Source organism: Macaca mulatta, chromosome 17 (genome assembly GCF_049350105.2).
Source record: "Macaca mulatta isolate MMU2019108-1 chromosome 17, T2T-MMU8v2.0, whole genome shotgun sequence".
In the NCBI taxonomy this organism is placed as follows: domain Eukaryota; kingdom Metazoa; phylum Chordata; class Mammalia; order Primates; family Cercopithecidae; genus Macaca; species Macaca mulatta.
In genome coordinates, this window is record NC_133422.1 from 39,306,707 (window position 1) to 39,321,084 (window position 14,378).

At 33.4% G+C, this 14,378-nt stretch overlaps 1 protein-coding gene across 1 annotated transcript in view; it reads right to left on the minus strand.

The window, feature by feature from the left end:
* Positions 1-14,378, minus strand: part of DIAPH3 (diaphanous related formin 3) — a 491,959-nt gene that overhangs the window by 157,886 nt on the left and 319,695 nt on the right. The window contains exons 23-24 of the mRNA XM_077973974.1: positions 11,535-11,660; positions 5,266-5,429 (exon numbers count right to left, since the gene is read on the minus strand). Coding sequence (XP_077830100.1) covers positions 5,266-5,429; positions 11,535-11,660 — 290 coding nt within the window. The remainder of the gene's footprint in view (positions 1-5,265; positions 5,430-11,534; positions 11,661-14,378) is intronic.

Below are 14,378 nucleotides of genomic sequence, written 5' to 3' on the forward strand. Positions count from 1 at the left end.
ACATGCTACAGCTGTTGGACAGATTAAGGAGGATGAGGTTGCTCACAAGATTCAACAAAAATTCCATGAGCTCAATTCATCCTGTAGAAGCATGATATCATTTGCTAATAACAAATAGATTGGTTAATAGCATGTAATGAATCTAAAACCAGTCACAAATAGAAAACAATGATTATTGCTATACAGCACTACATGAATAAAGGTATGAACTTCACTTGGTATAAAGCTTGATGCCTGACACACTACCGATTTACTCAGCATATAGTATGAGGTCAGATATTTCTACCTAGTACCTCCAATCTGAACTTTTATCTTCACTCAAGTCTTATAGTAAATAAAAATCTATTACGGAAAGATGCTGACCCTCTACCCTTCACCTTATCCTTCATCCCAGCAACCTGGCTTTACATTAATAGTCCTCTAATTTTAAGAGAACACATTTCATGCTTTGAAATAGAAGCAGATCTGAAAACATTCTTCTATCATGAACCCATCAATGTAAATAGACAATTATTATACCCAAGGAGTATGAAAATAAAGTATGCCCCTGTGCTGATTCTCTCTAGTAAGTTATCAAAAACACTCTTAAAAATTACAACCTTGGCTTTTCTTGCAAACTCTCTGAGCAGCAATGTACCTGAAGCTGTTAAAGAACAGGCCTTGGAGTCAGGCAGGCTTCCATTCAGTCTTAGCCCTACCAAGTCTGAAGCTTCTCTGCAAAGACATGGAGCTTTTCCACCCTGCAGTTCTCTCACCTGTCACATTCTGGACCTCAAAAAACACTGTAAAGACGAGGTGAGACGCTTCATGCAAAGCACCGGACACTGGATCTAGTAAGAAGCAACTATTCAAACCATGGTAGTTGTTTTGGTTTTGTTCTGTTGATCATGGTAACAAACATAAAGCTAAACAAAATTACAATGCAAACTTACTCCCTATTTCTTGGGAAATTGATCAGTAGTTCGAAATAGAACCATTCCCAATGAGCATATTATCTATAGTAGACTGTTTAAAAAAATTAATTCCCAGTTGAGAATTCTTAAGTAGAAGAGGAGTGACTGAAACTGCTGTCAAAGTAAACAGCTGTTCCTCAGAGAAGCTACAAGATTTTGAAACTTTTCCCCCTTGGTCTACATGGCTTGAGGCAGCAGTCTGGAACAGATGTTCCTTCTTTAGCTATTGTAACAAGGCTCTCATAGAGCAAACAAAAAAATGAACCCGAAGGGCTGTATCTATACAAATTAGTCATAAGATCCCAGAAACACTGAGGAGAGACTGTATGAGTTAGTCAAATGTATAGCAGAAAGCTTTTAAACCCAGCCTTTAACTGCTTAAGTTTAAATCCCAAGACAATCTTAAATTATACATATTTTAGATCAATTATTCACAAACCAAATGATTTTTCCAAAAAATGGCCACTTTTTCTTTTTTTTTTTTTTCTATTGGGAGAGGGGTTAGGTTTCAAGCTAGTTCTGTTTGACACAGCAATAGCAGTTATGCATTTTATAGATGTTAACACAGGTCAGCCATGTATAGTATAGACGCTGGAGTCAGACAGCCTGGGGAAGCATCTGAGCTCCTTGCCAGCTATGTAATGATGGACAAGTCAGGATCTCTCTATACCTGTTTCCTCATTTGAAAAATGGGAATAATAACAGTATGCATACTATATCTGTTTGCTACCATAAGGATTAAATGAGTAAATATAGCTTCAAATGCATGGTTAGCTCTATATATGTTAGCTATTAAATCACCCATTGATCATCTGTTACTCAACAAATTTATCTATTATATGCCATGAATTGCACTAGAGATACAAAGATAAATATGACAGACACAGATCTTACTAAAGGAAGAAATGTCTGAACAGAGATTAGAGGGATGGGTATGATAATTTAGCCAGGCAGAGTATGGAGAAAGTGCTCCAAGCATAGGAAACACTTAAGTACAGTGGCCTGAACTTGAGAGAAAACATTCCATGGAAAACTGCCAATGTGGGGAGTAGGTATGGAGTGAAGACAGTGGTTCCAACCCCTGATATGTAATACAAAAATAAGCCTTCACCTTATAATAAAACCTGCTCATTCATGACCAGAAGTATAACTAAATGCCAGAGGATAAACAATGGAAACATTTTAACAGTACTTTTTAAGAAGAAAATTTTTGCCTATGATTGTGGATTTCCAGAACAAGATCTTCAACAAATAAAACTCTACATCTTTCTTTAGCTACAGATCTAATATTTCCATACTGACTCACTCATATTAACCTGGTTTTCAAAGTTGAATAATACGGAATTAAAGAGCAACCCAAGAGCTCAGAAGACTCTGACAAAATGAGACATTTATTTGTCAGGAGTTTTTGCCAATATTACCACTCCAGACTTCAAAGAGAGATATTTTGTTTAAAATTTAAGCAGTATAATCATATTTATCCCAAAAAAAGAAAGAAAAATAGAAGAGAATGAAGTACCTGTAGAAAATCTCACCACCTTGTTACAATCACTTCCTTTCCAGCCTTCATGCTTATTTATCTCCTAAATAAAATTTCTTTTATATACTATTGTTTAGATTTAATAATTTTTTATTAAATCTAGTGTTAACAATTTTAATTTAGTGCAGTGTACACATGAATGTGTGTGTGGTAGTAGTGACTTTTAGGACCCATAAGAACTCTGAAACAAAGTATAGCTGTCACTCTGTTACCCACTTTTTGGAACCCTTTTCTCATTCAAACACTTTCTCTCTCTGCCCACTACTTGCCCACATGAAATGCAAAGTTACCCATAGAATGCCAAAACCCTCTAATCCTTTTAGATCTATGAACATCTATTAAATGCATGACTGCTATTGCTGTGTCAAACCGGACTAGCTTGAAACCTAACCCCTCTCCCAATAGAAAAAAAGAAAAAGTGGTCATTTTTTTGGAACAATAATTTGGTTTGTAAATAATCAATCTAAAATATGTATACTTTACATAGTTGGGATCTGGATTCAAATCCCAACTGGATCCGTTACAATCAATATGGCATTGATCTCATTAGGAAACCCTCCAAACGTCAGTGTTATAATTTGTGAAATGGAACATAAACTGTAGAATACAAGAGGCAGCGTGACATAATGTTTAAGAGTTAGGGCCCTTAAAGAAGGCTTTAAAGAAGATTTTATGGGTTTAAATTCTAGTTCGACCATTTTATAACAGTACAACACTGAGCTGGATATGTTCCATCTCTGTGCCTCAGCTCCTTTATCTGCCATAGAAGAATTGTGTGGCTTGTCTGACATACTATATGTAAGGCATTTAGAAGAACACCTGGCTTATAGAAAATACTCAGAATAGAAGGATATTATTACTTCATATATCTATTTTATACTTGATGCACAATTGTGTCAGAGGTCCCCAAGACACCCTCATGTTTGATAATTTGCTGGAAAGGCTCATAGAACTCAGAAAAGCCATTATATTAACTGTGATGGTTTATTACAAACACTATTAAAAGAAAAAATGTGCAAAGGGCAGACTTCAGGAGAAACCAGGTCCAAGTTTCCCATTGCCCTCTCTCAGTGGAGTCCAACAGACAATGCTTCATCTTCCCCAAAACAATATGTGACAATATGTACAAAGTATTGCAAACCTGGGAAGCCTCCGTGAGTCTTGGTGTCAAGGATTTTATTATTGAGAGTCAGTCACTTAAGCATAGACTGCCTGGAAGACTAATCTTAGCTATTCTATCTCCAGCTCAGTAAGAGGTCAAATGGAGACAGTGTGGCCCAGGGCCCCAGGTAAACAAAACAGGTGTTCACCATAAATCACATTGTTAGCATATCTATATAGGTTGGCCCAAGACCCCAGGTATATAAAATGCCCTTATCAGGCAGGATATTTCTAGGTCTCTTAGTAGCCAGTCAGGGGTCAGTGTTCTCTGGAATATGAAGGTTTTGAGCACCCCAAGCCTGCTGAATTAACCGTTTACTGCATAATTTATTGAGCAACTACCATGTGCCAGGACCTATGATAAACATTAACTATATATTATATCATTTAATACTTAAAACATTTTCATGGGGAAGGAATTCACATTACTTTTTTAAAACAAATGGGGAAACTGAAGGTCAAGGTTAAATAAGTCTTCATAGACACATAACTCGTATAAAATTCAAATCTAGCTCTCTCAGACAGCAAAGTCTTTACTAGTTCCACTAAGCCATATTGCTTCACAAAACATTGCAAAATTTAAAATAATATATTGCAAAGTATGTGACACATACAGGTATATCATAAATATATTTATTAACCAAATTCATTTCTGACAGTGAAAAATAATTTACAGATTGCTTTGAATTTGTGGAGAAAATAAATTAGAACTGTGACCAAATGTGTATTTCTTGTAAACTAGTTTTCCTTTAACATACTATTTTTATTAAAAGGTTATCTAATCCTAACTAAATAATTATAACCAAGTCCAACAACCTCAGCAATAAAGTTTTCCTGAGATTAAAAAGAACCAGTTCTTTAAATTCAACCTTCTTTTTCTTCACACCTCAAAACTTTTTAATCGCCACAAACAATTGCTAAAATACAGAAATGACTTACCCATCTATTAAGAATAACCATTTTTCACTGTAGAAATGTATCACCAGTTTCCCTAGGGAGGCAAAAATGCCTCCTCACTTTAATATATGTGTAGTTCTTTTCTTCCCCCCATCTAATCAGCTAATATTTTTGAAAAGATATTTTTAATGCCTAAATGAAAGTATTCCACATCAAAGGCCTGATCTCCCTATTAAAGTATCGAAAGGAAGCCCTACGAATGTAAAACCTATTCAAAGGCAAATTGCATGTAGCTTATTGTACAATGCATTAAGAAAAGGAAAAAAAGCCTTATAAAAGCTGCATGGAATTTGGTAAAATTATATCACAAAAATACAAATTGATCTTAAGTATAAAGAAACAAATTCATAGCCAAAAACTTATTACAGAATTGCTCTGTAATCAGTCAGCAAGGGAGTCTTTATGAAGAACTTCAGAATTTGTCACTTTTTCAATCAAAATGTCTGATTACAGCTTAATGTTGGAAAGGTCAAAAGGAGAACAAACCGTACATTTTTCAATAGATTTTTAAATCTGAAATTTTATAGTTGACTTTCAAAATCAGAAAATATAGGTTTTCCTACGGCAACAAGAGTAGGACGACGTAATGAGATAATAAATAAGACAGTATAAATAAAAAAAACTTTTTAAAAAACAATTATTTTTTTACCATACCATGAATGTGGTTCTGAAGTTATTCAGGTCAGTAAGAAAGTCTTCCACGGACACCTTCTTCACATCAATGGCATAGTATCCCATTATACTCTGGTATAACTTTTCCATGTTTTCATGTAACTTCGAAACTGTCTCATATTGTTCTTTTGCACTGATAACAAATCTGTATACTATAGTTAAGGTATTCTGAAATTTACAAAGTAATGCTTTGGGGGGTGAGAACTCTGTAAATCCAATGCTTTAGTCTAATAGCCACCATTATTACATTTCCAAAATTCTAAAATTACTTCTAATAGTTTACCATTCTTAAAGTCAGTCTATACTGCATAGCAACAAAATCTTAAATTCAATTGCCAATTAACTTTGGGAAATCATTAGAAAAGATTTATGTATTTAATATTTCTCTTTAACATATTTAAAAATTTTTTCTTCCAACTTACCATAATAATATATAATATGCAGATCATACAATATGATTTAAAATTATAGTTCAGTAGTTGGCAGCTGAGTAATTGCAATGATACTGAAATCAACAGTACAAGCATTAAGCACAACAGTTAAATTGGACAACTTGGGATCAATTTCTAGCTCCTATACTTGGTGGTAGTGTGCCTGTGGGCAAGTGCCTTCATGTCTCTGTGCTTCAGTTTCCTCATCTGTAAAATGGGAATAATAATATCACCAACTGACAGGGCTACTGAGAGGACTCAATGAGTTAACACATGCAAAGTTCTCAGAAAAGTGGGCATTTAGTAGCACACAAAAATACTTGTTATTATTATCCCTCATTTATTTTAAACTTTAAGGTTCTAAAAGCAAACAAAATACAATTTTAAGAGTTAAACTGAAAACTTCTTCCATTATGTAAGCAAATTAGTGTTCTAACTTCTCTTAGAAAACTGGTATATAATTTCCTTTATGCATTAGATTATTAAAAATTATTATTACATACATAGGCACACACATATAGAAATGTTCTTCTCTCACTCATGACAATATAGTTCAAAACCCACTGAAATTAAGAAGATGAATTTAATGTGAATGTGACAGTCACTGATATTAGAAAACATTTTCTAAATAAACAATGAAATTTTCTTTCTTGTGTGGCAAACTGCTAATGCAGTCAGATATAATATGACTATACCACATCCAGAAAAAATGATTCTTTTAGAGAGAGCATCACTCATAATTGCCCATGGCTCCTTTAAATAGGGACATTTAAAGAAATGGAACATAGCTAAATTTGCAGAAGTCCTTTTATTAACTTTGACTAGCCATTAGCAAAATGTAAAACAAATAAAAAACAGTATTCAGGCAGGCCAAGAGAAAGAAGCTAAAAATGGGATTTTTATGTCTACAATTTATTTTGGCCCACAATTTCAAAAATATATGGTTCTTCTGGCCAGAACTTTCATCAGTAGAGGATGAAATAAGGAAACTGATGCAGGCCCTTTACTTTGAGAAAAATAATGAAAGACCAAGGAAAAAAGAGACAGCACTACTGCCAGGTAGGGAGTAAATGTAGACTAGCATATGACAGAATTCTAATTCTTCATGATCATCATCATCATCATCATCATCATCATCATCATCAAAAAGAAAACACAAATGTAGTTAGCTGTCCTTGGGCAAACTGTTAAATTCCAACTTCTGTATTTGTCAAGAGCTTTGGAAAAATATGTGGGATACTCAACAAAATAAACATTTCATAAAATTCATTATAAAATATTAATATAAGCCCAATTACTTGATGTTTTGAGAAATCTATTTTGTTTTCCTTTACCAACACTGAGGCCAAATTCTCATGAATTTTTACTAGAATCACTGTAATCCTCCAATTTGAGAGGCAGATACAATAACCAAATCTGTGTTTACATGCATTGAAACACAAGCATAAAGTGTTGGCCAACTAAGACTTGGAATTCTTCTCCTGGTCTGCCAGTACTGCTCATCACCAAACCACCTACCACAAACATATCCTGCATTTATCCTTAGGTCATACTGCCATTATTAGGGTTCTGTCACCGAGGATGCCCACAACTTCCATTAACACACTTTTCAAGGATCAGCATCATTCAGTTCTATGTGTCTAATATATTTCATAGACTTTCTTAAGTACACAGGATCCAGCAAGCCATTCAGTAAGTGTTCACTGAGTTCCACTGTATTCTAGGCACCAGGAAAAATAGTAGCTAACAAGTCAGGCAAAGTCCCTGCTGTCATGAAACATTTTAGAGTATGGAGACAGATAATAAATAATGAATCAGATTTTCAACATAGTATAATCATGATGTAGAAAAAAAATTGATATTACATAGAGTGACAGAGGTTAGGTAGTTAAAGTCTTGGCTAAGAAAGTCAGATTAACTAAAACAACAGAGGCTTGACTGTTAAAGAGCAGTGAGCCCTCCATTAGGTAGTACTCGCCTGCAAGTATAATACGACTTCAGAGAAAGAAAAGATTATTATAAATTTGGGGACTCCGAGAGAATTAAGAGCAGCACATTTAATGCTAGCTTTAAAAGTTGGCTAAGAAGGAATTAAGTTGAAGACAGGCAAGAAAGAAAGATCGGAAGAAAAAAAGGAGAAGAAAGGGAGAAGACTAATTCAAGAGAAGAAAAATCTGCTACAATAAATCACCCAATTGCCCCATTTCCCACTCTTACAACTGGACTGTGTATTACACAAGTTTACACTTCATCCATTCCAACCTTCTATTTTACTTCCTAGTCGCCACAGTTCAAAGTTCAACATACTAAATTCCTTTATTTGAAAAATGCTGTACATTATGCAGTGTAGAATATAGATATAAGTAAATCTTTCTCTCAATGAATTTACTGGGCTGGCTTTAGCATCCACCCAGTGATTTCAGAAGTTTCTAAAGCATTGCTATATAGAATAACACACAGAAAAGTGTGAAAATAAAGTGGGATTTCAATGAACAAATTTAAAGAATATAACATGGAAAGGAGTCAAGTAACTTGTCACATAAGTTGTAATAAATACAGAAATATATAAATGTCTAGCAAAATAAGTTTTTCTGAAAGACACAGGAGAGGGAGTAGGAAGAAAATAGAAAGGCAAGTGCTCATGCAAGAAGAATTTCAAGTGCAATGCTCTAAATTCTATTTGTTATTCTCCTTAAAATAAGACATATCACAGAATTTAAAGATCATGAGAAAGGAACAAGCACTACATGACACAAATCCTGGCATATTGTTAATTTTCTCACCGATAAAAATTTAGTAAGTACATACACCTCACATACAATAGTTTGCATGTAACAATACTGATATACGTTGAATTTGGTTTCACATTTTTCAAGCAAGTAGTTACTGTGGAAATGGTCAACTCTAATTAAGGCTCTGACTAGACTTAGCAAGTGGGAGGTAATAATTATTACTAAAAAGTCAATGATATTTGAAATGATAGTGCATGCTTTTTAAAGGATGCACTAAATTCAACTTTTTAAATATTAAGCTGTATAGGTAAAGAGTGAGCATACATTGAAAGAATAAAAATACAATATAGTATCATCAAATGCTATTAGTAAAATTTCACATTACAATAAAATTGTATCTCAATAATTTAAAACAATTCAATTAATTGATTTAACAGTTCACTAAATCATAATTGTTTAAGTACATACTTGTAAGATACATTGTTAACAATTTAAAAAATACACATATTCTTCCAGAATTGGTGAATGAACCAAACGTTCGATATGTACCTCGATTAACAAGCATTTAAATGAAAAACATGAACAAAGTTTAAGTGGTTAATAACAAACTTTAAGTATATTTTATTCATTGTGCACTTTAGATTCCAAATTCTTCAATTTTTTAACATCTAAGGAGCTCACAATTTGCCATTTTAATAAGATCTGTATAAATGCATTTAATATGCAAAATCTGACTTGTCAGTCCTAATTAAAGTAAACAAAGACTTGCAATGAATGAATTTAATTACTTCAAAACTAGTATGTCTAACTAAGATGAAAAGCAAACGAGTGCAATCTAATCTCAGCAAAGAATATTTATGATTATAAGCTTTGTCAATAGCAAAGTGCACCAACTGTTCATATATCTGACTTCCAAGAGATACATGAATGCTAATCAGTTCATTAGAGGCTTCTAGGTTGTGATATTTAGCGACAGGATGTAGTAGCTTTCTTGTCCATGGAGTATAATTGTACTCAGAATGAAAAATTGTTTCCAACAAAGCATCATCCTTCCTGTTTCTGATTTCCTGCTGGTTGCTTTTTATGAGCCACATACCTTTCAAGAAGCCGACATCATTCAGTTTCTTGTGTCATATAAATACAAGTATAGATATGTCCTGAGATCGTCTGCTAAGCAAGATTCTACAACCTTTACTCTAAGCTCAGGAATTCATCTTGGTTCTATAAACCTGAGCTTCATAATTAGTGGACTCACAGTGTACTACCAGAAGCTACATGCAAGCAAAATCTTTTCTGAACTGCTTTATATCTATAGGGAACAATAATAAGTAGTTCAATTAACAGTACTTAGCTATTAACAAACTGTCACATATGAACATTTTAACATGATAAAATTAAGAAAAAAGCTAAGAATGATGAAACATATAACTGCAATAATATATTTATTTTAAAAAGCATACTTTGTCATATGAGAAGGTAGCACAAAAATTTTTTGAGGAATACAGATTTCACCTTTCTTAAAAAAAAAAAAAAAAAGCCTTCCTCAGTGTGGTGATAAAGGCAGCCTTCCTAATGAAATAAGAAACTGGATGGGTGGGAAGATACAAAAGGAAACAAACACATTAGCCTGAATTGATTGTTGCTGGAGCATATTTTTATGATATTTCCCGACAGAGACAGTGAAGGAAGCTAAAATTCAACTAGTTCACAATTAAGATGAAAGCATATACAATAAAATCTATGACAAGCCAAATATTAATTTTGTGATTCACTAAATCTCAGGAGAGAAGAGGTAGAAAGAGGGAAAATAGTCATTTTATTTCAAGTACCTCAGTTTAAGATATTAGGAGTGTCTATTTATAAGAGCTCATTTTAGAAGTGAGTTATCTTTCACACAGAATTCATTTGTCCATATGGGATTTTAATAATGCATTGTAGTAATATTTTATTACAACACAAAAGATATCAGTCTGCAATTTCACAAAATGGTTTGCAAAGCAACTCAACATTAGTTTCAAGAAATAAAAAAGTTTATTACTTCAGTTACTCATTAGAGATTAAGCTACAAAGTTAGTGATAATAAATATAATTGAATACAAAGGAAACCTTAAACAGGACACAAGCCTCATGCTATTTATTTTGTGTGTGTGTGTGTGTGTGTGTGTGTGTGTGTGTGTATGAATATACACACATATATTTATCGATTTATTTAGGTTAGGAAAATATCAATACAAGTAGTGACTATAATAAACTCCATTTTGACTTTGTAAGAATATAGTATTTCTAAAGGAAATATTAAATTTTATGGAGCAAAAACTAATTTACAATACATGCCAATTCTTGAAGTTAAGCTGACTAGTTAAACTCGCTTATGAAGTCTTGTACCTGCTTCTTCAAACATTTCAAAGGTATCTAAACCACATCATGACTTTAGAGTCAAACTTCCTCAAACTAAGTTTTAATGTCTTTTCAATTCTTAATGAACATCAGAAGGAAATAAGGCACATGACAGGGAAAAGATGAGAGAACATACTATTATCCAAGCTGATAAAAAGGAAAAAAGAATAGAAATTAATGGGTATACATTTGTGGGCGGGCATGGTGGCTCATGCCTCTAATCCCAGCACTTTGGGAGGCTGAGGTGGGCAGATCACTTGAGGTCAGGAGTTCGATACCAGTCTGGCCAATATGATGAAACCCTGTCGCTACTAAAAATACAAAAACATTAGCTGGGCGTGGTGGTGAGAGCCTGTACGCCCAGCTACTCAGGAGATTGAGGCAGGAGAATTGCTTGAACCTGGGAAGCAGAGGTTGCAGTGAGCCAAGATCATGCCACTGCACTCCAGCCTAGGTGACAGAGTGAGACTCCGTCTCAAAAAACAAACAAACAGACAGACAGACAGACATTTGTGTATTATTCATGATAGACAGACACTTTGATAAATTTCCCTGCAAGAAGGCAAAGGTTAAATTTTCTGTAATTTGGCACTACAGAATGATCTCTGGATACACAAAGACACCTAAAATATTAAATAAACTGTATCTCCAGTTGACTAGTGACTTAAGTTATTTAGATATCAAAAGGATATGGACATCTTTGTCACAAACTTGTCATGCAAGTCCTCAGGAGGGGGAAAGGTTTCCAATTCCTTCTCAAGCTGTTGAAGCTGCCTTCCCATCTGCCTCAAATTCTTTTCCAGCATTTCTACAGAGACTAAAAGAGAGTATATTAAATGTCTTGAAGGGACAAAGTTATAATATATAAAAGGTAAGACACCCTAGAAACAAAACATCCATGAAAAAAATTCATAATAATGTAAGAAAATTCATTATAAAATAGGAAAAATAAAATTCACTAATTTTTAACCTTTCAATTTAAAATCTAGTTATAAAAGAAATTCAATAAGACAGTCTTTAAAACATAAGACAAAATTTAAGAAGTGCTCACATACACAAATAACTACACTTAAGAAATAAGTTTTATTAGAATTCTTGACCATTGGAAATACTACAAAATCATCAGTCTATTCACAGACAAAAATAAAACATTTTTTAAAGTTCAACTGATTTAAATATAATTTTAACATTTTTCAAAATCATCTCTTGACAGGGAACAGTGAGTAGACGGGAAAGATGGGGAAAAATGCTTTCTATTGTCCAAGCTTATCGACAATGGGAAAGAAAAAGTAGCAGAGGCCATTTATAATGACAAATGTCAAGCTTTCTTTACTGATATCCTGAACACTTTATTATCTAATAATATTTTTCCTTCTTTGACTTAAAGTGGCTCTCACAGTACACATGAAGAAGAAATAGTAAACCAGGGCACTGTGTCACTAAGAGAATATACTGGTCACCCAGCAGAACAGACATTAAGGATCATTTCTGAAAATCTTTTCATAGTCAATTTTATATGACACTAGGAAAAAGATTTAGTAGTACAAAAAAAAAGATAGAGTGACCTAAACCAACTTTTAAACTATTTGTTTTAGTACAAACGAATTCTAGGTTAAAAAAAATCTATTGTTATTGATCATTGTGAACTATATAAAATGATGATTAAAGAATGAATATAGAAATTCAAGTAATCTGCCATTCTTAGGATTTGAATTAATCCTGAAGAATGGGTACAATTCACGTTTTATCTGTAAGGATAGGAATATCCTCTAAACGCCCAACAAAATGAAACTGAGTTTTTTTTTTTTTTAATTTTAAGCTTGGTTCAAAAGAATAAAATAGTAAGGAGATATTAAAAATAATGTATAAGAATATGAAATGGTGTTTTATTGTTTTTTTTTTTAAACCTAATTGTACAGAAAATAACATTTGGTATTCTGACATTAACATCTTTTAATACAACCTAAATGTATTTTCTTATTTTTAAAAATTAGCAATCTAATTCTTAGATGCAATGTTTCAGGAGTTCAATGATTAAACTATTCTGAGAACCACATATAATACTTGGTTTGTGCTTGAAGAGTGATGGTACTTTAACGTTTTGCTCCCACCGTGATGAAGCTAGTGTGGATTTATACTCATGCATATTTTCTCAATAGGTTTTTTTGTTTGTTTTACTTCTCATGTATTCCCTTTCTGTGATTCTTTGAATTTACACAACAAATGCTATAATACACCCCATTATCTGAGTCATGGTCTCAATATTAAGAATCACAGATTCTTACCTTTTTAACTGTTTAACTCATTTCCCCAATACCTTGCTGTACACTGCTTATAGTGGTAACACATATTTCCTATGTTATGCTCTTTCATTTTTATGTCTGCTTGTCAGTTATCCACAACCAAGATTCTATTTGATTGAGCCAATGGTGTTTCATTTACTCTTCCCATTTGCAATTTTTTTTCTTTGCTTCTTTCAAAGTTCTCTATCAGCATTACAGAAGAGATTCCTTTTGCTCTCCTAGTCTATTTGATCTCTGCCTTAAAGTCTCATTAGCATTTCCTCTATCATTTTTCAAGAACTCTTACAGGTGGTTCAGTCACTTTTTATACTTCCAAAAACTCTGCAACTTCTGATTAAATAAAGGTTCAAAAGCAAGCTGGACATGGTGATGCATATCTGTAACCCCAGCACTTTAGGAGCTGAGTCAGGAGGATCAACTTGAAGCCAGGAGTTCAAGACCAGCCTGGACAGCAAAGTAAGATTCTGTCTCTCCAAAAATTAAAAAAAAAAAAAAAAAAAATTAGCCAGGCATGGTGGCATGTGCCTGTAGTCCCAGCTAGTACGGAGGCTGAGGTGGGAAAATTTCTTGAGCCCAGAAGTTTGAAGCTACAGTGACCAGTGATGGCACCAATGCACTACAGCCTGAATGACAGAGCAAGACCCTGTCTCTTTTATTAAGTAAATTCATGCTCAGAAATGTTTATAAGCCATACATCCACTTTGTGCTATAAATTAGGTCCAAAAAAGTAGTGTATTAGTAGTATAATGGTAGTAGTAATTGTTATAATAGTAGCAGTGACAATAAAAACAACAGTAATGGTAATAACAACAGCTAAAATGTAGTAAGTGTTTACGTATGTCAGGTACTGTCTTAAGTGTTTTCTATTAATTAACTCATTCAAACCCACAAGAACATCATGAAGTAGGCATTATTATTATTCCTGTTTTACAAATGAGGAAACTGGAGATCAGTAGCTAAGTAAAAAGGTCAAACAACTAAAAATTGGTGAAGCTAGAATTTGAATTCAAGCAGTTTCATTCTAGACCTTATTTTTAACTACTGTGTTATATATAAATTACTATAGAAATCACCATTTTATTTTCATAACCCCCATCAGTAACATTTAAATAAACAGATATAATTTTCACATAATAAGGGGTTTCTTGTACATTCTTGCCCATTGCAATCACAAGCAATCCATATTCCCTTCCTAAACCCAGGGAATGTATGCCTAAGCATTCTGGATGGAT